At 44.3% G+C, this 26,303-nt stretch overlaps 1 protein-coding gene across 1 annotated transcript; it reads left to right on the top strand.

Moving 5' to 3' along the window:
- The first annotated feature begins 67 nt into the window (after window positions 1-67).
- Window positions 68-26,303, top strand: LOC116929579 (microtubule-associated protein futsch). Its single transcript, XM_045178532.1, is given in 13 exon segments — window positions 68-215; window positions 2,550-2,841; window positions 10,266-10,364; window positions 10,775-10,947; window positions 11,024-11,191; window positions 11,351-11,643; window positions 11,713-12,025; window positions 12,093-20,066; window positions 20,068-20,448; window positions 20,450-21,412; window positions 21,475-21,955; window positions 22,019-25,530; window positions 26,224-26,303. Coding segments are annotated over 11 exon segments (11,142 nt in total). The 5' UTR covers window positions 68-215; window positions 2,550-2,714; the 3' UTR covers window positions 22,189-25,530; window positions 26,224-26,303.

Below are 26,303 nucleotides of genomic sequence, written 5' to 3'. Positions count from 1 at the left end.
AAAATGTTTGAAAAAAAAAATTATGACGACATTATCGAAATGTTTTATGCAATTTTTCTTTTTCAAGGTTTCTTTGCATTGCGAACGCCAGCGGCGAGAAGAGGTTTCCTTCGTCTTGTCGTTTTGTGTATCCGCACACCAAACCCCCAGTAGTCCGTCTCCAGCTGCCGCCGATGGATCAATCGCCGCAATAGACCCCTCCTTCTTTGATGACGGTATCTATGACATTATTTTTCTTACTGCCTTTTTACGTCTATATAGAAAAGTACAGTGTAGCAAACTATCAGATCCTGAAAATCTCATCCGTCTGTAGGCTATGTGAATATTTGCCCGTCTAGGGAATAACATCCACCCTTCTTTCATTCCGTGTCGTGCGTGTGCAAACCTACTGGGGAAGGGGGGAGGCTGTTGGATCAATGAAATGGCTCCGAGCTCTTTCTCGTCCTTCCACATATATATCTAAACGTCTACTAGATCTTTTATTTCGCACTCCGGCTTAAAGCCAACGGCCGTGTGTGCAGACACACTTTCAAAGTTTGTTCCACGTCTTGCCAGATGGATTGCTCCCTTTTTTTTTCTTTTTTTTTCGGCAGCCATTTTGTCCAATCAGCGAGCAACGAGGATATTGTCTTTTCGCTAACGTCAGCCAAAAGAGGATGTTCGCTAATGAGACTCCCCCCCCCAAGAAAATCCAATACCATTTGATTGAGGTGTTGCTGAAGCGCAGAATTTATTTTTTATTTTTTTTAGTACGAACAAATATTGGAGGATGTTAACAGCGTTGCCTTTAATTGGATAGACACCCTACGCCTTTTTTTTTTTTTTCCTAGATGGGTTTGAGGGTGATTTACATGGGGAAGAAGCGAACGTCAGAGAGACACAAAAATGCCAATAAAATTGACGCAGGGGTGCATCCAAATTTGAATAAATTGGCTCGAACCTTGTTCCCTCCGTTAACTTTTAAACGAATGAGGATTTGTGTCTCATCAATTACCCGATACACTTTCGCCTCTTGTCGAACCGTCTCGCCGCAAAAGATTTCGACACCAATTAAAGTTGATTAAATCCCATCAACTTTGATTAGATTTACAAAAGAAATTCGCAAGAATTGCCCGTGGATTTGCAACATCTTTCTTTTTTTCTCAGCGGATTATTAGCGCCATTTTTTTGTTTTGTTTTTGTTTTGTTTTGTTTCCATCCGGCTAGACTTGCTCTGCTGTATGTCCGGATTCTTTTGGCAAAAGCAGCCGACTGGGTCATGTCGTGCTGGCACCAATCAAAGAAAGGCAAAGAAGAAGAGAAGAGACAGGAAGAAAATGACACTTTTCAATTCCACTCATGCGAGTCTTCCTCGTGCTTTTCTCTTTGCCGTAGAGAGAAAGAAAAAAAAAAACATGATTTTTTCCGTGATTTAGGTCTTTTTCAGACGTTTGATATCTACAGAAGACAACACTCGAGGACAATGACACGGAAGAAAATATAAAAAAAATAGTTGAAGGGGGGGAGAGACTAAGAAAACTAACTCGTCATAGTTGTGTACAGTAGGGGATGGGGAAAAAAAATGTGAATAAATAATGGTGTCATAACGGGATGAAAAAGAGAGAAAGGAAAAAAAAAAAACAAAACAATCTGAAAAAAAAACGCGAGTTGCGAACCACACCTCGGTCGCCATTTTGGTGGCTGGTGGGAATGGCGAATGCCGGCACCGCCAGTCTTAGACAAAAAACGGATACGAAAACATTGTCCCGACGTTCAATTTTATACACATTTTGAACCCACTGGCTTAAAATGCAGCCGAGCCCCCCGCTCTTCTGACGTTCAAAAGGAAATAGGCCATAAGATTCAGCTGCTGAGAGGCTCCACCTGGCGATGAGTGACGCTAATGAACCGCTGTTTATTATTCGTGTTGTTTAAAAAATAATATTCGAGTAGAGAGAGAGAGAGAGAGAGTTGAGATGGATCGTTGTTCCACGATCGTGTAATTATCGCAACCATCATTTGGTGCCCTTTATTTCGTTCTTTTGCAAGTAGGAACTTTCCCTGTTGCCAAATGTTTTTTTTTGTTGTTGTTTTCGCTCGCACTAGAAAATTCTTGTTTTACAATACAAATCAGCGAAGCAGAATGCGAGTGTGTTTTTGCGCACGAAAATAAAGGAGAACGGAGCGCAAGTTCTTTTCATGTGGGAGGGCGTCGCGGCGCCACACACACGACGCCCCTCCCACTTCCCCCTGGCAGCGCTTGAGACGGTCGCCAAGGGCAACTGAAGAGAGAGAAAGAGGAAAGTTTGCCGATGTGAACGAGGCTCCTCAAGGGCTGCGCCTACTGTCAGTTCCATTCCCGACGTCGTCCAAGACTCATTGCAATTCTCTCTCCTCTCTCTGTCTCTCCTTAATTTTTATCCCTCCCCCCCCCTCTCCACAAACTTTGATTCAAGAGAAAAAGAAAAACATTGTCACAATTGGTTGAGAGAGGGCAGTGGGAAAGCGGAACAGCGTTGCATTCTTTCGCCAAACGAGTCATTTCTTGTATTTTCTTTTTGCCCACACAGAAACATTTCTGCACAGTTACGTCGAAATAAGAGATCCGGTATCGAGCGTTGTTTTGTTGTTTTTTTTTTTTTGTTGGCCCATTCTCCACTTCGCGAAAAAGCCAAGAAAGAAAAGGAGGAGGAAAAAAAAAAAAAGGAGAAGAAAACAGAAATTGGGCGCGGGCCATGGCGGACGAAACTTCGTCAGCCTCATCGGCTTTCTCGCCCCTTTCCGGTGGCTATTTGCTGATCGTCCTGAGTGAGCCGCACAGCGAACAGCATAAACAAGTCCTACTGGAACATCTCGCCAAAGGTCAGTCCTCCCTTTTCTGTTTAAATTTTTATTCTTAAAACGTCGTTTTGTTTTTAATTATTCATCTTCAGGCCGTTTATTGCCAATTTGTTTTTTGTTTAAACAATTCGCTTATTTCTAAGTTCACAGTCCCGTTGTAAAAAAAGAGATCAAGGAAAAAGGGCACGGAGTTGCGCACCCGAACTTTTTGGCTTTGCCAAAATTTGATTTTTTTTTTTTTTTTTTTCATTTTGGGGCGTTGTCTTTTTTTCTGTTTTACTTTTATAAGTATTCTCATATATCCTACTATAGCACCAGTGCATTGTAGCGCAATATAGCGGCCCCCGGTTTCACCCAATTCCACTCCCCCCAACCCCTCCTTGTTCGTTGTGTGTGTGTGTCTGAGCTACAGACGTGTCTAGTAGAAAATGCGTAGCTCCCCACGGCCGCCACACCGCAATATCCTTCACGAGCGACCGGTGCGCGGCTATAATCACATAGACGTGTCGAGTCACGCTCGACGGCCCGATGTAAAGTTGCATCAGAAAAAAAAAGAAAAAGAGAGACTTATCCCCCCCCACCCCACTAACTCCGTGCGAGTGCACTTAGAAAAGAGATTCTTCCATGCCCGCGAGTGTTATCGAAACTCTGGATGTTTTCGGTAACATTTGGTGCCAACGGGAAAAGACACACACGGGGCCCTCTCAAAATGGCGGATCTCATGGAAAAATCGAATCGGTTAGGGGGGGATCCCCCTAACCGATATGATGCCACGCGTTTCAGTAGAATAAAACGGTTAAGACACGCACCCCATTTTCGCCCTCGGTTCCAATATGTAGAGAATTCAGCTAGCACCACTGCAATCTACATAAACATAGACGGCGAGAGCTATCGAAAAACATTTTTGTGGTTGGTCTGTAGCGTTGCCAAGGTGACTCATAGGTCCCCCCATCCATTGCAGAGGCCAAATAAATTTGCGGGCTGGGCATTTGTGTCGATCCCTACCCTTTGATGATGTGTCACACAGTCAACTGTGACGTGGCGAATGTGCAGTGCATTTAAAATTAAAAACAAAACAGAGAGAGGGGGGGGGTCTGGCTGCTCGATCTGATGTGCAATACGAGGGAGAGGCAAGTGTAAGCAATTAAACATGGCGTTGCTTAAACATTTATTTTATTTGTCTGACGTGTGTGGATGATTGCTAGAAAGCTGGTGTGGGAGGGAGTAGAGGAAATGATGGCCGTTTTTAATCTTATGAGACACACGAAGGAATTGTGAAGTCTATGCAATTGCTGCAGGGTATCTGAATCGGCTAATGGCTGCGCTATTTCATGGTGGTAGATCGTGGGTATATTTGGTATGCAGACGCAAATATATATTAAAGAGAGCGACGACATGGTGGAATGTGTTCTGCCAAAGAAGAAGAAAAAAAAATGGTTCCAATTGGACGCCTTGCAGCTATTTTTTTGTTCCTCTTCGCATTTCCGGCTAATTTCGTTCCATAAAAGTAGGAATTCTCTTTTTTCTTTTCGTATCTCGCAGCCGTTGCGCAGTGTCTCACTAAAAACATCTGCGCAGTTCATTCATTAACCTACAATCTAACGACCATATTGTCGATTCGTTATTCCACGAGGGTCCCGTTTTAAATTCATTCGTAGAATCACGCTGTCATCTTCCCCTGCGCCGTCCAGGGCACAGATAATTCACCATCTCGGTAAATGAGTGATGCCTCGATGGCGGTGGTTATAATGCCGGTGGTCAAGATGATTTTTACGTTTTTGTTTTTTTCTAACGAAAATAAATTGGGAAACTTCGTGGAATACGTTCGACTTGGTTAGCTAATCGGAACGGCATTGTTTTCTTTGTTTCTCGTGTCCTGCGTTAAGAACGTGATTCACATTCGATCGTATCTAGTCTTTTACGTGCCTACCATCGACAAATTTTCAACAGACAGTCCCCCACATTTGTTTTCCTTTTTCAAAATCAGAAACAGAACACACAAAATTCTTTGTTTTGTTTTTTCCTACATAATTATTCGCTTCTTTAGCTACAGTGACGTCATCTCGAATATTTATACTACATCCTGCTTTTGGAAAAATAAGCTATATCATTAACACCGTACCCCACCCCCCCTCCAATGTTCTACCAGTCTGTTGTGTGGGAGCTGGAAAACCCGACATTTCCGTTTTTTTTTTTTCTTTCTCGTTTTCCTTCTGGCTTATTACCGAACGCGCTTGACGGGATCGGTTGAGACTTGAATCAGCTCGTGCGTGTCTCCCCTGCTTCTGTTTTTCTCTTTTTTTTCTTATTTTTTTACACGGAACAACACGTTTCTAACAATTTTTTTTTTTTCCCTTTTACCGTGTCCGGACTGTTGGGGGGAAGTTAATTGAGGGGCAACTGACTCATCCGGTTCATGTGACTTTTTTTTTTTGTTCAAAAAGAAGAAATTTTTCTATTCGATCAACATCTGACACTCTAAAAAAAAAAGAAAAGAAATTCCAATCAGATGATGAACACGTTTTATCATTAGAACTTGCCTAGTTTTCACATGTCGAACAGCTGCCGGCCGGTTAGAGGCGGAAGGAGGTCAGTCCTCCTGCACGCTCTTAACGTATGACAAGCTCAAAGTCAGCTGATCGAAAGGTGGGGGGGGGGCGCGGCCAGAGACCGTGATTATTGATTCGCCCGTGCGAAGCTTTCTTCCTTCTGACATTGTTTCGCTTGTTTCTTTTGTTTCTACCTTTTGCCTCGTTTTGTTTTGTTTTCAATGAGAAAAAGAAGGTCATCTCATCACGATTATGCAGTCTTATTATAATTGTTAGATTGAAGCAGCTTTGTGCGCACGGATAACAACTTTGTGATACACGATGCCTCATCATCTGCAATCGTCAAACTGATTAAGAGAATGGGGGTGGGCAGGGGCTTCACGCCAGCTGTGTGTTATTTTGCTGATTAAATAATTTCATTCGAAAAAAAATGTCTAGATAAGATTATCTAACATGCAATCAAAAGGGATTGCTAGTATAGAAATTGCTACGTTTATTTTAGAATACGCGTTTTCAGGAAACGAGAAAGGGGGTGGGCGTTCTCAACGGCGGATGTAACATCTCCCACATTTTTAGCCGGCCGGTTTTTTTTTTTCTTTCTTTCTTTTCATATGGGGCTGGTTACCATGACAACCGACAGCTAATATCGATTGCTTGCCGAAATTTCCCCCCGACAAGCGGTCTTTTATAGATCGCTATATAAGTGCGCTCTCTTTGCTTTTATGGTATTTCGAGATGTAGACTGGGCCAATGGAAAACGGACGTGGGGGAGGGGGGAGGTAGACGGATCGATTCTTTTAGTCTGCAATAGTTAATGTCGTGTACTGTATGTGATACACGTTCTCTCGGCGCGAAGCGAAATAATTCAGTTTCAATTTCACATTCCCTCCTCTCTCTCACAATTTTATTTTGCACCAAAGAAAAAATGAAATGGCAGGGGAAAAGAAAAACCCATCCAGCTGTCATATTGATTTCCTGTTCTGGTGTTGTGCCCGTCTTTACCAATTCACGCATGGCTTCCCTCGAGTCTCAGCTCGTCTTTTATTTTTGAACGGCTCCTGCAACGAATGACAACAAGAAGAAAACCCGATGGGCCAACCGTCGTTAATTGCTCCTGATGGCTTAACGTCCATTGCATAGCGATGGGTTGGTGGTCTAGTTAAGAAAGACCACCTAATGTTGGCCGCCTTCTGTTATGCTTATTTCGTTACAGTAAACAACTGCGTCGTATAAACAGCAACGGGAGCAATGCATGGATGCACTCGGACATTCTAATCATCTAAAAACCACTACCCTCCCAAATCTATATTCTCTTATTTCAGGGTACCTTCTTCTTCTTTTTTGTTTAAATTATTATTATTTAGCTTACCTTTTACAATCACTCGACGTGTAATCATACGATGAGATTGGATCTGTCGTCTATTGGCTTAATCTAATTTCTTATTTTTCAATTGTATTGGATGGGGTGAGGAAAAAAAAGGGGGCCAGACTTTCAAGAGCTTCCATCATTTCCTCTCGAGTGAAAAATCCGATTTCATGCGCTTCCCTTTTCTTTCTTTTTTTTGTGTTATTAGATGGTACATTTTAAGCCATGCAAATAAGAAGAAAACCAGGCCATTAGCAGAACAAATGCAGTCAGCTTATAAACAGACCAACGCGTTCGGTTCTTTTTCTCTCATTTCCCACGCATTCAAAGCGATTACTCGTCCAGCTTTTCTTGCTCCTCCTCCTCCTCTCCCCGATAAAAAAGAAAATTGTCGGAACATTATCACGACAAGAGTCGCAAACACTAAGCAGTTAATAGTTCGGTGTGTAATTCCCGTTTTTGTGTGTGTGTCGTTGTTGCTTTTATTTTTAACTTTCGCCGAGGACGTGAACAAAACGTTCACTTTTTTTCTGAACGTAAATGATGGCGATGCGTTGCGAACGGCCCCCGCCCACCCGAGAACGAAAACTTCATTTTCAAACTGTACGAGAATTTAAGTTCGTAAAAAAAATCACCCGAAAAAAAAAAAGGGGGAAATTAATGAGCCGGGCCCACGACCACCGGGTGTACAAACAAGCGAAAACGAGAGCGTCCCTTATTTCTCTTTAAGAGCCACAATTTATTTTTATTATGAAAGGAATTTTCTATTCCCCGAGTGTGCGACAAGGTCCGCCATCGAGCGTGACCACATCATTTTCAAACTTCTAGCCGCCATTGTTGCCGAGTCGTTTCAAAAAGAAAACAATGGTACAAGAGCGCTCAATAATTTCTTGTTGTCGGACGTACTCCACATTAATGTGCGAAACAAAACATCATTGCCAAGAAAAGAGAAATTTTTTCCGAACGCGAAATGCGGCAAAACGATCGATTTTTATTTTCCCCATGAAGAACAACAACATGGTAAACTGTTTTCTTTTTGCAAACTGCGAATAATGTTTATCGCTTTTGCGCCAATATCGGCCGTTGACGGAGCGTGATGATGTTTTTCAAAACGCGGCTCCCGCAAGTAACTGGCGAATCTCCGACGTTCTTTCGATCCCTTGTTCCTCGCTGCGATTGTAATGTGAAATGTCAGATCATTTTAAAGGGGAATAATAATTGTGAAAAAAACAAATTCGCGCAGACAGAGAGTGAAGATCTTGGTGAGATGCCATCATTATGCAAAACAGCCACGAGTGTTTGAATAGCGAACGAAGGGAAGGGATTTTCTTGAGCTCCACTTGATGACTGTCTTAGTAGTTGGGAGTGGCCGTTTGAAAAGAAAAAGAGGGGAAGCCAAAGGAAACGATGATTACCATAATTTGTGCTCGGAATAATACAAAGTTAGGCTGTAACATTGACGAGTTCTCTCGCTCGTCTGAAGTATACGGCCAAGACGTCTGAATAATACAAGACAAGCTTTTAATATTAAATGCAGGATGCGACCGAGCGCAACTCGGGCTCCCATTTTTGCCAATTCGCTCCAATGTCTCGTTCAAAGACCTTCCCGCACGGCTCTTGATTATGCGCTTCAATGTCTATTGCAGTTGTATGCAGTCCTTAATGTTCTGTCTGCTTTCATCTTATTCAACATCGAATTCAATCCTCCTTTTCTATTCCTACCTCACGCTAGTTTTCTATTATATCACCACCAATTCCCGGTTAGTTCAGTTGAGCGTAGTATAAGAATTAAAAAAAAAAAAGATAAATAAATCAGTTGCATCTGGAATGCGGTTTCCAAACCCGGAAGCAGTTTTCTTGACTTGAGATGGGTGCGTTGAAAATATAAACGTCCGTGTGTGTGACGTTGTTTCACAGCTGCTACCGGCCGGTCGAACAGGAATCGTTCCCTAATCACAACAACAATTTTTCTTTCTATTTTGTTTTGCTGGCCAACTGGTGCTCGTTGCTTGTCATCAATGGACTGATTGAAATAACTTGAAACCACGTAGGGAAACGGGAAACAAGACAAACTATAAATAATATTTTTTTAAAAACAAAACAAGCATCGCAACTTGATCTACAACATCTTCTTGATTGTTTTCTTATTTTCTTTTTCCTTCCTCTGTGTGTGTGGAATTCCGTGACTGTCTGGCGTTGGGTAGTGTAACGAGAACCTCTTGTCCTCGATTGAGTCGGCCAAAAAGTTACCGGACCAACGACCGATCAATACTTTCCACTTGGAAATGGCACGAGGGTACACGAAGGATAAAAAAGAAACTGAACGTCCTACCCCTCGGAATAGCCTCTGGACTGAAGAACCGAGGGCACTGAATTTACTACGTGGTTGGCATAGATGTATAGTTCCGTTTTTTTTTTTTTTTGCCTAACTTGTCTGGCGGAACTTGCCAACCCGAGTCTTTTCATTCTGGGCAGGAGGGGGGTGGAGGAACAAGAAGAAATAAAGGGAGGGGGGTTGTGCTTTTTGAGCACGTCAAACATTCCAGTGGATTTTTCCCACGTTTTTTTTTTGTGATCATTCTGGCCAACTTTCATTTATTAGGCGGTTTGTGTCTTGGAAGGACAGCCACGAAAGGCTCTTAATGCCTATTTTTATTTGCAAGACAAGTTACTATGCCTTGCTATTTTGGCCGACCACAAAACGGATCACTGATTAGAACTCTCTCCCAGAACCTTGAGATTAGTCTGTTCTGCTAAAGTTTCCCTTTTTTTATTTTTCTTAATTCTCCTGTTGGATGGATGGCACGGCCATGTCCTTATTCGCTTGGTCATTTCGCTATTGGCCAGGTACGAAAAATGAAAAGAGAAAATAGCGTTCGAATGAGCCCCGTGACGGGAGTTTCACGTCAGACGCGAAGCAGAGTCGTAAAAAACGGTCCAACACTCTGGACAGTAATGGTGGCCACGACGAATATAAATGTAGTGCTGCATTGCCATAGAAGTAGTACGAGTTGCTATCGCATTATGTAATTCTGCGCACTGCGTCGAAACTTTTCCCCCTACTTCCTCCGCCAATACGAACGAAATGGCCAACTTTTATCGTTTGTCGTCTGCTCAAGAAAACGTTGACAAAGATCGTCGTTGCTGTGAGCTATTAGAAAAAAAAGCAAAAGGAAATTTGATTTATTCAAAACTGACCCGGTGAGAGCAATAACATCCGCCCATTCCAAATCCTCGTCGAACCAGTTGGTCCGTTTTTCTGGAATCAACATGATTCACATTAACGATAACATATCGCCCAACGATTATCTTACGTCAGTATTGATCCTTTTAGCCAAGTCGACTAAATACCGTTTTAAACATAAGGTTAGAAGAGCTACGTTGCGTGTAATCACATGGAAGACTAACGATAATCATGGTGCAGGGAGACACAACATTCGGTTAATCTATTTCTTTCTTTTCTTTTTTGCTTTCATTCTTCGATGGCATCGTGTGTGTGTGTGGTGCATTTTTCCGGTGCACGACATCAGGTCTGGCCTCGTGGGACAGCGTTGGAACGCAGATCGATATCGAAGCCGAACTCCGCAACATCGCGGCCCAATGCCCGAACGGCGAAGAAGTCAGAAATGGTACGTATGTGTCTCATAATTACCATAACCCAATCCCAGCAGTGCTTACTATGTGTAGGCTACGAAAACATCAGTGGAATCATTTTATTTTGTTTTAAATTTTAATAAATCAGCCGTACGTGCTGGGTACTACGTTGGCTATTCGCAACAGCGCGTACAGACTCTTGCAAATTCCTTAATTGGATTAAGACGTTTCTCTGGCTGGTCGATGACGGGGCTTATCGAAAAGACTTTGCCTAGCTTTGCATTTCCATTTGGTTTCCCAATAACGAAATGGGGCCTGACGACCTGCTTTATCCGCACCGTTTCACTCGGCATGAAACCCCCCCTCTGTCATCGCATCATTTTATTCCGTCTCTTTTCTTTTTTAATGTCTGACAAATCATTTCATTTGCATTCGCTATCCTCAGGAGAGAAGTTGATCCAGTTGGCTTCCGATTCGCTCGTCACTGAGATTCTCATCCAGCCGCAGTTGAGCACACTGAAGCAGTGCATGCGCAATCTACTGGCCTCGTTCACGCGCCATCGACACGTTATTCACGCCGGCTACACCCTATCCGGACCTGGATCATGGATTTTACAAGTCTGATGACCTTTCACACATTCGCTCTTTTGATGATGTCGACCTAGAAAATGTTCTTGCCTTTCGTTTCTTTTAGGACGGTACGTACGAATTCAGCGACTTTTTGCACATTGTGCGAGATGCCGAAATCCAGCGGATTTATCGAGCTTACGAATCGAGCATCACGATGGATCTCCACTGCGCAGACGAGGGTCAATGGAGCGCCGACCAGATCAATCAAGATCCAGCCATCAAAGCGGCCAAGGTAATGAAACTTTTCCGTATCCGTTAAGAATGTAGGAATCGTTGATCGTTTCTACGACTTTGTTATCCATTTACGATTGCAAGCGGTTCTTATTTACGGCCCCTCTTTTTTATATATATATGTATATACATTTTTATCCCTCGTTTCTCATTATGGCAGATATCCATCAACCCAGCCGGTCGATTGAGTGCCACGGACTCTCAGGGCATGCAGGACGCCGTCAATTCTTTTATCAGATACATTTCCGATGTTCTGCCGTCGGTAACGTTGGATCATCTTTTGGAGCCATCTGACGTCGTTGGCAACATCCGCTTCAATCATCCCACCCTGTACGTCTTCCCGGGCGGACAGGGAGACTCGGCCCTATTCGGCATCAGCGGTTTCAACATTCTTGTCGATGGAGGTTTTGGTCGCAAACCCTGTTTCTGGGATTTCACGCGCCATTTGGACCGGTCTGTTCCTCTTCACTTTGATGGCTTTTTATGATAATCATCAAACGTAAATCAAATGGTTCCATGTAGGCTTGACGCTGTAGTGATGACACGGATGAATGCCAGTTCACTGAGCGGCCTGACTGGTGCCATCTGTCGCAAAGCCTCTAGTCCTGTCTACCCACAAATGGGTCACGTCTTTTGTAACCTGCCCCGGGACAGCGAGATTGGCCTCGGAGACATTGAACAACAACTCAATGCAGCTGACTCGAGCTCCGAATCGCTCAATGTCAACATTAACGACCTGTGCCGGGCCATGTCTGCGGGTCTCGGAGCTTTACAATTGAAAGCACAACCGATTTATCGATCTGCCACTTTGGAACCAATCAATCTCTACCACAAGGTACAGCAAATACCAAATGCAGACGAAGAAATGTTTGATGTTTGTTATCTTTCCACGTCGCATTCAGGTGGGACACGGAACGTTGGACATGTTCATCATTAGTCCAAGCGCCAACAGCCCCGAGGTCAAGGAGCTGATGCGTCTTTGGCGTTCGGGAGAAGTGGCCACGGCTTTGCGAACAGTCAAAATGGGCGGAAAAGAATTCAACCTACCATTGCTCGACATCGTGTCCGTCTGCGCTTTGCTGGTATGGCAGCCAGCTGATCCTAATGAGCCCGTCACTCGCCTCTTGTTCCCTGGCAGTGCCCCTCAACACAAGATCCTCGAAGGTCTTGACAAATTCAAGCAATTAGAGTTTCTCAAATCGCCGGTATTTATGGCCAAGGATGTGGCTGCACCGCCGTCCGCCGTCATCACTCCGTCGTCCACGTCCAGCGCATTTACGAAAAGCCCAGTCAAGGCGAAAACTTCGTCGCCCCGTCATACGCCGATCGAACCGGTTGTTGTTAAAGCAGCTCCTGTTCGCAAAGAGGCTAGCAAACCGCCGGCCAAAGCAGCTGACCATTCCAGCAACACCAAAGAGGCCACGCCACGTCCTGCTACTAAAATCATCAAGGCCGATGTTCTCAGCAGCTCTTCGAGAACGGGCAGCACGGAATTGCGGGCCAAAAAGCCGGAAGCTAAACCGGCGACGGCGCCCATCAAATCAGCGACGACGGCCAAGAAAGACGGCCCGACAGGATTATCGAACGGCGAAACCAATAAAGCCCTGGCACCGAAAATCAAAAAAGATGTAGCCAACATGAAAATGGTGGAGGCTAGAGTTCATTCGTTCAAGAGCCCAGCTTCTCTGAAACGGGCCGAGGATAATAAAGGCAAGAAACCCACTGGCACTCCTGATGACAAGGAAACTACTAAAGAGAAGACGGCAGCTCAAAGAAGCCAGAGCCAATCACGAGAGAAACGATCGGCTTCCAGTGTCCGAGCCCAGCCGGCGGAGGAAGAAAAACCCAGGGTCAAACTGGTCAAGAAGATTGCCGCGTCTGAGGCAACTCCAGTCAGCCCAGCCAAACCCACTAAGCCCATCAAGGCCAAAGCCAAAGAACTGCCGACTAAGCCAATTGAGCCGAAAGCTCCTGTCACCAAAGACGTTAAGAAAGACAAGCCAACCACTGCCACTCCGAAAGCTAAACCGATTGCAGCTAAGGAGACGAGCTCTAAACCGGCCCCTAAGACATCAGCACCCCAAACGTCATCAACTCCTACGCCATCAGGTAAAGCTGTCAAGAGACCAGTTAAACCCGCAGCTGCTGCGGCTGCTGCGGCTGCGGCCGTTGTTGCCGTTGCGGCTGTTGCCTCTGAAGAACAGGCCCCGACAGCTGAAGAGCAACCGGCTGTTGTCGAAGAGAATTTCAGCGCTGCAGAGGCCCCCCAGGCAGCGAGTTCACCCAAGGACGTTGAAGCAACTGGCGATGATCAAGTTCCAGATGAGGCGTCAGTGATGGATGCCATTGAGAGTCAGATAGTGGAGGATGTCGAAGCGGCTGAAGAGCAATCGCATCACGAATCTGAACAAGAGTCACAGTCTGTCAATTTGGAAGATGAAGCTGAAACAGAGGACAAAGAAGAAACGGAAACTGAAGAAAAAGATGAAGAGGCGGCCGAAGGGTCGACTGGAGGCGAAGTTGTCGATGCGGGGGAGGCTGAAGTCGCAGAAAAAGAGGAGGAAACAGAGGCCCAAGTAGAAGAAGAAGTCGCTGATGAAGCCGCTGCATCTGAAGAGACTGAAGTTGTTGAAGCTGCCGTTACGGAGGACGTAGCCGAAACGGAAGAGGCTGAAGTGACCGAAACGCAGGAAACTGAACTAGCAACCGAAGAGGCTGAAGTGGCCGAAACGGAAGAGGCTGAAGTGGCCGAAACGGAAGAGGCTGAAGTGGCCGAAACGGAACAGGCTGAAGTAGCCGAAACGGAAGAGGCTGAAGTGGCTGAAACGGAACAGGCTGAAGTAGCAACGGAAGAAGCTGAAGTAGCCGAAGTAGCCGAAACGAAAGAGGCTGAAGTGGCTGAAACGGAAGAAGCTGAAGTAGCTGAAACGGAAGAAGCTGAAGTAGCCGAAACGGAAGAAGCTGAAGTAGCCGAAACAGAAGAAGCTGAAGTAGCCGAAGTAGCCGAAACGAAAGAAGCTGAAGTGACTGAAACGGAAGAAGCTGAAGTAGACGAAACGGTAGAGGCTGAAGTAGCCAAAACGGTAGACGCTGAAGTGAAGGAAAAAGAAGAAACTGAATTAGCCGAAAAAGAAGACATTAAAGTAGCCGAAAAAGAAGACACTAAAGTTGTCCAGGCGGAACATGCCGAAGTTGCTGAAACGGAAGACGCTAAAGTCGTTGAGACGGAAGACGCTGATGCCACCAAGACGGAAGATGCTAAAGTAACTGAAGCGGAAGATGCTGAAGTAGCCGTGACAGATGAAGTCGAAACTGTGGACGAACTCAGCGAACCGCAAGAAGAAATCGCCACAACTGAAATGAAAGAGAAAACAGATGACAAAGAAAAAATGATCCCAGATACGGCACACGTTCAGGAAACGGCTGAAACGGAACACGGAAACGCAGACAAGGATCCGCACGAAGCTGACGTCAAGGAAACAGAACAAGAAGTACATGACGATGTCCTGGATGTCAAGATCGGCAATGAACCAGAAATGGAAGTTGGTCGATCGATTGATGATGAAATCGTGGCGGACGTCGCTCAGATTGACAGATCCCACGATCAAGATGTCAACCTCGAGACGGACGAATGCCAAGAACCAGTAGAAGAAGAAAGTCAGCTGGCCGTCTCCTCGAAATCGGTAGACGCTGGCAGACCATCAGCCTCTCCACAGCCGATACTATCCGAAGACGAGATGGCGAGCCGAGAAGTGCAAGTCGATGACGTGATCGATCAGATAGAGCAAAGTCAGTACATGGAATGTGCCCATCCTACAAGTCAAGTAGAAGAAGAAAACGAAAACATGAAAGATGAGCTCGATGAGCCTGAAAAGGAGCAAGAAGAAGAGAATTCAAGCCAAATCCATCACGAAGATGTTTCTCTGAGCTCAGAAAATGTGCAAGAAGAAATTCAACAAGCCGTTTCTTCGGCTTCAGTCGAGGCCAGCAAACCGACGGCGTCCCCACAGCCACAAATACTGGACAGTGATGATAAAGTAGAAACTCGAGAGGTGAGTGCGCACGAGGAAGTGCATACCACCGAAACTGCTCACGAGGAAAGCTCTCTTGAATACGAAAAAGAAGACAAGAAAGAAGAACTTAAAATTCCAGAGGCAATTGCATGCCAACTGTTTGGCAATGGCGACAGTGATGCTGCTAGCCTGGACACTACTGAGCATTTGCAAATTGAGGACGCAATTTCTGGCCAAGTTGACGACGTTGATCACGAAGATGAACATGAAGTCGAAAAACGCCAAATACATGAATTGACTGTAGAGGCTCATCATGACGATGCTCTCTCGTCTCTGTCTTCTGCATCCGATCTGGAACCAACACCAGTGCTGGATCGATCCGGTGCTAGTCTCTATGATGAAGAACAACAATTGTCTTCTATGGAATCCCAACCGGAATCCCATCAGTTCACTCAGAAAAGCGCCCCACAGATGGTGGAAGAAGCTCCCAAAGACTCGAAACAGACGGCCAAAGCGCCTGTCGTTCACGATGAACCTTCTGGCCCTTCACCTGTTGAGGAAGTCGAAGAAGAATTTAAAGCCGAAATTGTCGTCAGACCTGTCCCTGTCGTCGATCCGTCCGATTTGGCTGACGTTGTAGCTCCGCAACAGCCAACCCCACCGGTGGTGAAATCTCCAGTTAAAGAGATTCCTTCTGCCCTGGATCAAGAAGAAGATGAAGGCGAAGAGGTGGAAGAAGAAGCTTTCCACAAGGAGTTCAAGACTAAAGACTCTGCCGTGCCCATCACTCCTACGGAAGAAGATGGGCAAGCGTTCGGCTACGGCCAGCCGGAACGACAAAGCCAAGATCGACAGCTATCATCCAGCATGCCGACCAGCTCGGACGTGACTGGCAAGAAAGAAGAATCCACAACGGATGGTGCCGTTTCACTGTCACGTACCAAAGAGGCTGAAGCGGATGAATTCCGGGCCACCATCGACAATCAATACGCCGGCTTTATCAATGTGGAAACCAGCTTCAAAGATGCTGACGAGAAGCCAAAACCAAAGACTCCGGAAGAGAAAGTTCTGAACGAGACGGTGGTCGCCGAGAAAGCGGAAGACAAACCTTTGGCTGAGAAAGCGATTGAGAAGACATTGCCAGAAGAAAAATCATCTTCTGCAATTGACATGAAGGAAGACCACTTTGTTGCTGTTGAAGAGGCTGTCACCACAAAATCTACTTGCGATGTTAAGTCTGTTGAAAAAGCAGAAGAATCTGACGAGGAAGAGCCAGTTGTCGAAGAGGTGGCATGCAAGGCCGTCGACAATAAATCCGTCAAAGCTGAGAAACATGAAGAATCTCACGTCAAATCCGAGACGAAACCAATGGACGAATCTGAAATTCTAAAGAACGTCGAAGATATGATGACCGAAAAAGTTGAAATCCCATCAACTCACGATGAATCTGCTAAAATTTCAGCCGAACCAGAAGCGGTAAGAGAACATTTGGTTGAAAGTTCCCAAGCTCTCGACATCGAATCAACGCCAAAAGAAATCGAATCTACCAAGAGCCACGAAACTTTTGTTATCGAAGATGTCAAAAGTTTCGTTGAAGATGTTCGCACGTTAGTCGAAGAGATTCAACTGCCCAAAATGGAAGTCAAGTCGGTGGAATCGGAGAAGAAGGAAGTCCTTCCTGAAGAGCTCAAGTTAGAGAAACCCACAATTACGGCCGACATCAAAATCGCTCCAGTAGATGGCGTCCAAAAAGACGATTCCAAGGATGTCGCCAAAAATGTTGCGGTCGAAACTGCAGACATCAAATCATCAAAGTCCGATGATTTCAAAGAATCAGCAACTTTAGAAAAGGAACAAATTTCTCAAGTTACCGAGGAAGTTAGCGCTGTCAAAGTAGCAGACATCTCGGAGAAAGTAAAAAGCCCTGTAGAAGAAATGTTTGAAAAGGTCAGTGCCGTCGCTGTATCGAAAATCACCGAAAAAGAAAAATGCGACGTTGAAGACATTTCTGAGAAGGCTGTCGAACTATCGAAGGTTGAAGAAAAAGAACAGAATATCGTAGAAGAGATCATCGAAGTGTCCAAAACCCCTGAGAAAGCGGAAAATCTCGTGGAAGACATTGCCATCAACGTATCCGTCGACGCATCTAAAGTCGTAGAAAAAGAGAAGAGCGTCGTCGAAGAAATCGTTGACAAGGTCGCTGAGCTACCGAAAATGGCAGGAAGCTTCATCGAAGATATTGTGGGAAAAGTCAGTTCTGTCCAAGTATCGAAAACTCCTGAGAAAGAATTAAGCCTCGTGAAAGAAACGATTGAAACGGCCAGCTCAGTCACAGCCACACCGAAATCCAGTGAAAGCGCTGCCGATGAAACTGAACCGTTCAGTAAAGCCGCAGAAAAGCTGGACGATATCGAATCCATCGTGTTTGAAAAATGCGAGAAATACGGAAAGACAGAAAAAGATATCCCGTCTACCGTCGACGAACCCATTCAACACGCAACTGCTGAAACTGGCGTTTTCTCAGCGGAAGTGAAATCCCAGCGATCCTCCACATCCGAGGCAACTCCACTGGAGCTCGAACTCGAAATTTCCGAGAGGAAATCATCAGATATTTGTGCACCAACAATCGGCCAACTGGAAAAAGATGAGCCAGTCGAAGTAACAAATTTGAAAACTGAAGCTAATGTGACACTGACTGGTAAATCAACCAAAGAAGAAGAGGTTGTCGTCGATCCTACATTCGTTGCTCCTCTCACAGCCAGCTCTCCGATCGATGGGCCCGAACTTCTAAAAGAATTAACATTCCCGCTTGGATTGGCCGCAAAAACTGAGGCTGACGTACTGCCTAAAGATAAATTGGAACAAGTCGGAGAATTTGTTAAAGAAGTCAAGGATGCGTCCGTTGAATTAGCGTCAAAATACGAAACTGACTACTCACACGAAAGCAAAGCAACAGAAGTCAAAGAAATCATTCAAGACGTCAAAGACGTGTCCGTTGAACTGAAGTCGAAATGCGAAACTGATTTCACTCACGACATCAAGACAGAGGTCAAAGAAATCATTCAAGATGTGAAAGTTGCGTCAGTTGAATTAACATCAAAATCTGAAGTCGAATCCTCACGTGAAATCAAAACTGAAGAGGTCAAAGAAATCGTCCAGAATGTCAAAGATGTATCCATCGAATCGACATTGAAATCAACCGTTGAATCTTCGTACGAAGCAAAAACGGAAGAGGTTAAAGAAATCATTCAAGATGTGAAAGTTACGTCAGTTGAATTAACATCAAAATCTGAGGTCGAATCCTCACGGGAAATCAAAACTGAAGAGGTCAAAGATGTATCCATCGAATCGGCATTGAAATCAACCGTCGAATCTTCGTACGAAGCGGAAGAGGTTAAAGAAATCATTCAAGATGTCAAAGTTACGTCAGTTGAATTAACATCAAAATCTGAAGTCGAATCCTCACGCGAAATCAAAACTGAAGAGGTCAAAGATGTATCCATCGAATCGGCATTGAAATCAACCGTCGAATCATCGTACGAAGCAAAAACGGAAGAGGTTAAAGATATTATTCAAGATGTGAAAATTACGTCAGTTGAATTAACATCAAAATCTGAGGTCGAATCCTCACGCGAAATCAAAACTGAAGAGGTCAAAGAAATCATCCAGAATGTCAAAGATGTATCCATCGAATCGGCATTGAAATCAACCGTCGAATCATCGTACGAAGCAAAAACGGAAGAGGTTAAAGAAACCATGCAAATTACCAAAGATGTCTCAGTTGAATTGTCGTCGAAATCTGATTTAGAAATTAAAGAAACCGTTCAAATTACCAAAGATCAAACAAAAGTAGAAGAGGTCACCGAAATCATTCAGGAAATCGAATCTGTTACACTTCAATTGGCGGCAAAGTCTGATACTGACTGCTCTTCCACAAGTAAGGTGGTGGAAGTCAAGGAAGAAATCCATGAGATCAAAAAGACATCGACTGAATTGGCACCAGAATCGAAAATGGACGCCTCACGCGACATTCAAGAGGAGGTCAAAGAAATCGTTCAAGATGTCAAAAAAGCAACTGTTGAATTGTCTTCAAAGGCTGAAGTTGACTGCACGTCCAAGAACAAAGTAGAAGAAATCTGTGAAACAGTTCAAGAGGTCAAAGAATTACCATCAACGATTTCAACAATGTCTGAAAAATTGGAAGCCAAACCTGAAACACATATGGAAGTGAAAACGGTTCATTCTGAACCAGAAGTCATTCCACAGGCTACATTCCAGCTCAAGTGTGATCCACTGGCCAACTTGCCAGTGGTTGATTTGGTTGAACCGTCCAAAACCGTCAGCGGAGAACTGGAAAAACCCAAAAGTTCTGATTTAGCAAAATTACAGATGGTCGAAAAGACGGAACAGCTGAAACCTGACGCTATGGATTACGCCACCGTTTCCGGCTCATCGTCCACCTCTGTTACTCCAAAGACGCCGCTTTCACCCAATCTTGCCCGTCGTGAAGTGGTGGAATCTAAAGTGAGCCCAAGCGTCCAGATGGCTGCCACTTTGGAATCCTTTGCAGCACCACCAACTCGTTTCGAAGACGAAATCAGAGACTCGAGCCAACCATCCAGCTTGGATTCCGTAGAAGTTCATTCCACGTCTTCTGCCACCTGGGCAGCCACTGAAAAACACCCGCAAGAGGATGAAGATGTTGATTCGATGTCACTGACACCTACCATCAATTACTTAGCAGCCGGCTATGAAGGTGTCAACATCAGTACGTCGAGCAAATTGTCGACGATTGCGTCATCTGACGGCGAAGCGGAAGCAGCGCAACCTCTCAGCTTGGACAGTAACTGGTCATCCAAGACATTTCGACAAATTGACTTTGGCTGCTGATTCATCTGCCCGTCCCGAAGAATCGGCTTTCTCAAGCGGTCCGTCCAGCTGGGACGAAAGAGAACCTAATACCAAGCCGTACCACGTGGTGTCGGAATCGATAAGTGACCGTTCAGCCACAAGTTCCATCATTTCACACGCTACTGATGATGATTATCCAACTGAAAAACAGGATCGACCTTCTTTAGACAGCCATTTGGAACCTCGCACATCAAGCGAATTGAGCAACAAGAAAGAGTTGGGCGTCTTGCCCGTCAGCCCCGTACCGTCCTCCCCATTCAGCACTGATCGCTGCAGCAGCCACGGGGATTTTGAAGCCAACAAGGATTCTCTGTCCAGCATCCAGACTTCAGAAGTCTTCCGACTATCATTTGGAAACCAAAGTGGATGACTCGCATTCGGCTATTTCTAGCACACGTTCAGACTATTCAGATGACCGTTCAGGCAGCAGCATCGAGCCATCAGTTTTACAGAAACAACGGCTCGAGCAGAGATCCTTGACACCAAGGAGCGACATCAGCTGCTCTTCGGATACTACCGATCCCATCACGACTGCCAATACAATCACGACCGAGCTGATCCAGCCAGGCCAACAACAGACTCCGGTCGAAATGAAGGCCAGTAGCAAAGCTGAGTTGGCTGACCCTAAATTAGCGCCGCATAACATCTGGCTGAAAGAGAAAGACACAGCTTCCTCCCCTAATCCATTCACGGATCAGTACGTCGATGACGATACTGACCATCCGGTAACCGTGGAACACGCTTCCTCAGCCCTCTATTATCCACAACAGAAACAACAGCCACACCAGCAACAACATCTGTCCGATTTTGAATCTGACCGCCATTCCGATTCGCAGTCATCGTCCGTTCCGGTAGCCGAATACACGGATGAGTATTACGCTCAGCATTTGGAGTTTGTTGAAGCGTCCCAGAAGTCTTCACAGCCCCACACGGATGAGGTTTCTGACCAGGAAGCCTATCTCTACGAATCAGAGCACGATGATCACGACCAGCACTACCATCCGTACGCAACCAAATACAGTGATTCATACGACGAGGCTGATCTCTACCCAACTGAGGAAGCCATTAATGACGATTACCGTCACATGGGAGATCACCAAAATGGCAATGCGTATCATTACTATGAAGGCAGTGAGCAGGATTCGATCGAAGCCAATGTTGTTGGCCATCCGCCCCATCAGTACGAAGATCAGAATCGCAACGATCGCACGCCAACCAGAGACGTCCAACATTCGTACGTGGCTACCGATGTGTACGGCGCAGAGCCAGCAGTATGCAGTCCAACCAGCAGACAATTGGTACGCGCAATAACAATTTTATTCATTAACGGCAATTTCGTGATTCTTTTGTTTTAAAATAGGAGGTCGCGGCGCCGTTGACAGCGTCTTCTTCACGCGACGAGCGAGTAGTTCCACAAGCTTCTCCTCTGCCCAGTCCACAACCTCAGCAGTCGGCGCAAAGCACTCAGCAACAGCACGAAGACACTTTGGCATCGTGGGGCAAACCGCTTGGTTTACCAGCTCCCGTGGCTCCCGGTGTCGTCTTCTCCAGCAACGGTACTAATGGCTCCCCGCTTAAGCGCCCAACAACTGCTAGCAACAATGCCAATAAATCTGCCGAGAAAGCAACCAACGGCACCAACGCTATGATGGGGGCAACTCCTTTCTACGTTGATTTGGCTTACATCCCGCATCACAGCGATCCTCAGTATTCAGACGTCGAGTTCTTCAAGCGTGTCCGTGCTCGACATTACGTCCTCAGCACTTTAGAGCCGTCTGCTCAAGTCCTTGACGCTCTTTTGGAGGGAAAACAATCGTGGACAGGAGACGACAAAGATTTAGGTACTTTATTTCAGTAGATGAAAGAGTTCAGTAACAATGTCTTGTTTTTTTTTCTCCAAAAAGATGTCACCATTATTCCCACATACGACTCGGATGCCCTGGCTGTCTGGGTCAGCGCCAACGAGGATGTCCTGGCACGCAATCGCATTGATTTGGCACCATCCGCCTCCCGTTGCACCATCAACCTCCAAGATCACGAGACCTCTTGCTCGGCCTATCGGCTCGAATTTTAAGACGTCAAACATATATATTCTCCCTGTTGTTTTCCATTAAGATAAGAAACAGAAAGGCTCCATCCTGCGTTTCCGTAAAGACGTACGTCAGTAAGTGATTGAAAAAAAAAAAAAAACGAAGAAAAAGCTTTAAAAAAAAAAAAGAATTGAAGAGGGACACCCTGACGTGGTAGACTTTCCTTCCACATTACTTACGTAGTAGGCCGAAAAAAAAAAAAAAGAAAAATTCCTCCCTTAATTTATATTTATACTTTTCGGCATTTTTTTTTTTTTCCGATAACCATTGCGCCCTCTTTTATAGAGCAGCAGCCTCCTCCGATTATTGCTGTGATTTTTTTCTCGAGTATAGATATTTGCCTGCTTCTCGTATCACTCTCAAGAAACCTTATTAGTAGCTGTTAGGCTTGTTATTTGAATTGCAATCCATTTTTATCCCCTTTTCTTATTATATTTTCGAAAAGAGGAGACGAGAAGAAATACTGTCAAGGCCAATGTACGGGTAAATATCATAGAGGTAAGCGCAAGCGTAGCGAGCTAAAAGAAAAAATAGTTTGCAACTTGCGAGGTGACTTGCTCACTCACTGGGCATATTGAAATAACCGAATCATTTTGGTTTTCCTTTCAAGGATGAGCAGTGAAAATCGAACGAAATCAAAGGACTTTTTTTTTTTTCTCGAAATTTTCTTTTGTGAAGCAAATTTTATTTCCCATTTTATTTTTCATTCTTGGCTCATCTTTTTACACAGACGCTTACAGAATTCAAAGTGCTATCCACAATTTGCCCAGGACGTCCGAGCTATGCGGAGTAACTACATGGCGGGGATTCAAAAACCACAGTAGAAACCCCCATCTAAAGTCGATTGATATTCGCAAAAATGTGATACACCTCGTAAAAGATGGTACGATGACGACAAGTTACGAGACAAAGGAGCTGAAAACTGATCGGGATTGTCCATTTACCCTCCCATATCTGGCAACTAGTAACAATCAAACCATACCTAGAGCACAGCAGGATTTTGTCGAGGATTTGTTCCCTATTATTTTCCGCTCTCATTTTTCTTTCGTTTCATGAAAAAAAAAAAAAAAAAAAATCCTTGACAAAATAGGGCGAGAATTGCAGCCTCCGATGTGATAATCTTAAAAAAAAGCTCATCTAGTGATGGAAGCAGCTGCGAATTTGATGCCGACACTGATAGCCAACGCCGATTCCTGGCAACATACGTAGAGATGCTCGAGGAATTGTTTGATTTGTTAAACTTTCACTTATGATTTGCAAGAGGCTGAAACGGCACACACAGAAACTGAGATAAGGAGACAATGAGTGAAATTCGGCGAGAAATGTGAGACACCCAAGTGCAGCTTTTTCGTGATTCATGCGTGCAATGAGGACAATGTTCACGAACTTAAACCAACCCGAACCGAGAGGAAAAGAGAGACCCTTTTTTCAAGCGAAAAACGTTCCCTCCCACCACATCCCCCCTCCTACACCGAAATCTTCTACATCCCCAAAGAAACAGAACAAGCAAAAAAAAGAAAAAAAGAAAAAGAACTTTATACGATAGTCTTTGGTGTTTTGTGAGTAATTTCTTGCAGTGCTTTGAAGCTTCTAGGTAATCATCGATATGATTAGATATATTATACAGTATATTCAACTTTCAAGCTTAACAGTATATATCCTCCTCTACCACAGAAGTGACACACTGTCAAATTTAATCTACACATCCCGTGTTGGTGTCTAAGATCAAAGTCCAACGTGGAACCTGACATAGCATTTTCCCCGTCTCTTTCCCCGTCTAACTCTATATACTTGCACTCGTGCACCATCTCAGCTTTTGTGCTTTCGACATTCCCGTTACATTAATCCCGCGAGGCACATGTTCATCGTGCATCCTGGCAGGTGTCTACTTATATTCCTTTTTACCATTGAGTAGCTTTTTCCATTATATCTTCTTCCTTCTCGTTCAAACAAATCTGTTTCTTCTGCTCGGTTGGTACATCGACATCTTCTTGTCCCCTACATAATAATTTCTATCGAGTTATTTTGTACGGTGTAATCTACTCGAAGGTTGCGTTCAGTAGCTTCTGATATACCCTCCTCCCTGCCCTACATACACACACACGATGACTATTCAATTCTTTCCACCATTTTCATTATGATTTTATTTTCCTCCACTCAATTTATTTTGCGCGCTGTTGCCGATGCTAATCCTACAGCATTTACATACATAATGAAGCTGAGTCGGGCTCTTTATGGTCTCTGAAAATGACCTAGTCAAACAGAGTTCCGCATTCCGTTCAACTTCTTTGCCTACTATATATTCCTTCTGTGTACTGAGCTGTATACCTAGGAGCTGTATACCTAGCATCCGTGTAACGCCACTCTTCAATACATACCATATGGTGAATATTAAACAAAAAAGGGGATGTTTCTTTGTTTGGTTTCATGTCTGGTTTCATTGTTTGAATTTATTATTATTTGGAAAAATCGAATAATTGCAACGCTGTGGTGACGCACGCCCAGAACGTGTTGGACAGCTGATAAGTACTCTGCTAACCAATCAATATTTAACGTTAAAAGAAACGTCGTTTGAGTTTGAGCTATAAATTGTCAAGAACTGTTCCACGGGCGCAATTAAAATCTGAGGAATTAGAGCTATTACGCAAAAGGTTTTACTTTAATTGGTGGCGAAAACTCAAATCAAGATTGGGAAATCAGGAACATTGAGAAGTTTCCCTAACTCCATGGGTCGAGGTTAAACAGCATGCCGAGTTTACACAACGATCAGTAAATGGCTGCCTGATCCAAAGATAATTCCATGAGTAGCTCAAGGATTGTACAGGTGAACGTCCCTTGCCGTTTCTCTTAAACTCTCAGAGGAAGAGCTCCCCTCCATCTTGTAACGTTTGATGGTGGTTTTCCCAAGATCCCCATCGGAGCCTGTACTCGTGTAATGGAGAGTTTGTCAGACTTGAAAGACTGCGTTTGAAAAGTATTGATTAGAATTGATTTTTGTCATCATTCCTTAATGAAATCGTGCTTCTCATTCGATAACCGTATTGTTTCTTGTATTATACCGCAGCAGAATCATTCGTTTCTCATGATCAGAAGATCTCGTGTGTTTGATTTCTGAAAGGGCGGGTCTAATTATGGAAAGTGTAATTATTCATAACGTTAGGACGTCCATGCCAAACTTACCTATCACAAAAACGAATGGAAGAGAATCGAAAAGCTATACGGTCCCTGATGAGGGGTGAAATCCTGTACACATCTGGACTGACAGAAAACTAATTCTCGTTGTATCCTGCGGCGAGTGCTGTGGCCCTACTACATCCTTTCAATTGGTATGTGTGGTAAAATTGCAAAATTCCACCATTGTAATCAATATGGAATTTGTAACATATTTCACAGCCATTCAGCACTTTGTTTTTGTATTGCTACAAGCGAAAGTTACTTTTTCGTCGGTGGTTTAATCGTTTCCCACTTTCTCGAGGCATTTCCCAAAGCGAGCTTTTAGCCGTCTATTGGATAATTAAATATTATCCGTCTTCCGCAGAAAATTAATCGTTATTTCAGTTTACGTCGTTGCACCAGATATGTGGAAATATCTATCCATTTTGCATAGTACACAACCTACCGTAACATACGTGAGATCTAAGGCATCGAAATTGATTCCTTGCAGTTTTGTTCAATCGTTTCCGCTTGGCTGAACTACTTTCACGTATATCTGAAACAGTAACCAACAGGACAATGCGTAACCTCGAACTTATAGAAAGCTACCATGTTTTATTTAATTTATTTTATTTTTTTTGTGTTACTCCTTTTATTTATTTTTGTTATTTGAATTTTTGTTTTCTGTTCTACAACCATAATTGGGTCTTACTGACAGCAGAATTAGGTTACTAACCTTCGTGTATTAGTTAACATCTGATCCAAGCATGGATTTCTAAGTGTGGTTTTTTTTAATTAATCGTAGAAAACGTTAGTTTTCCAAATACTCTTATAAACCTTGTTTGTTTTGGTCGGTATGATGACAGATGATTCAATGGAAGAAGAAAATCATTCGCCTCACCGGTTGAAAACTCATCTGGCTACTTCGAGCAGCCGCAACTTGCAA

This window comes from Daphnia magna, linkage group LG8 (genome assembly GCF_020631705.1).
Source record: "Daphnia magna isolate NIES linkage group LG8, ASM2063170v1.1, whole genome shotgun sequence".
Lineage (NCBI taxonomy): Eukaryota > Metazoa > Arthropoda > Branchiopoda > Diplostraca > Daphniidae > Daphnia > Daphnia magna.
The sequence above is the reverse complement of the archived record's forward strand: the minus strand, read 5'-3'. Positions and strand labels throughout refer to the sequence as shown.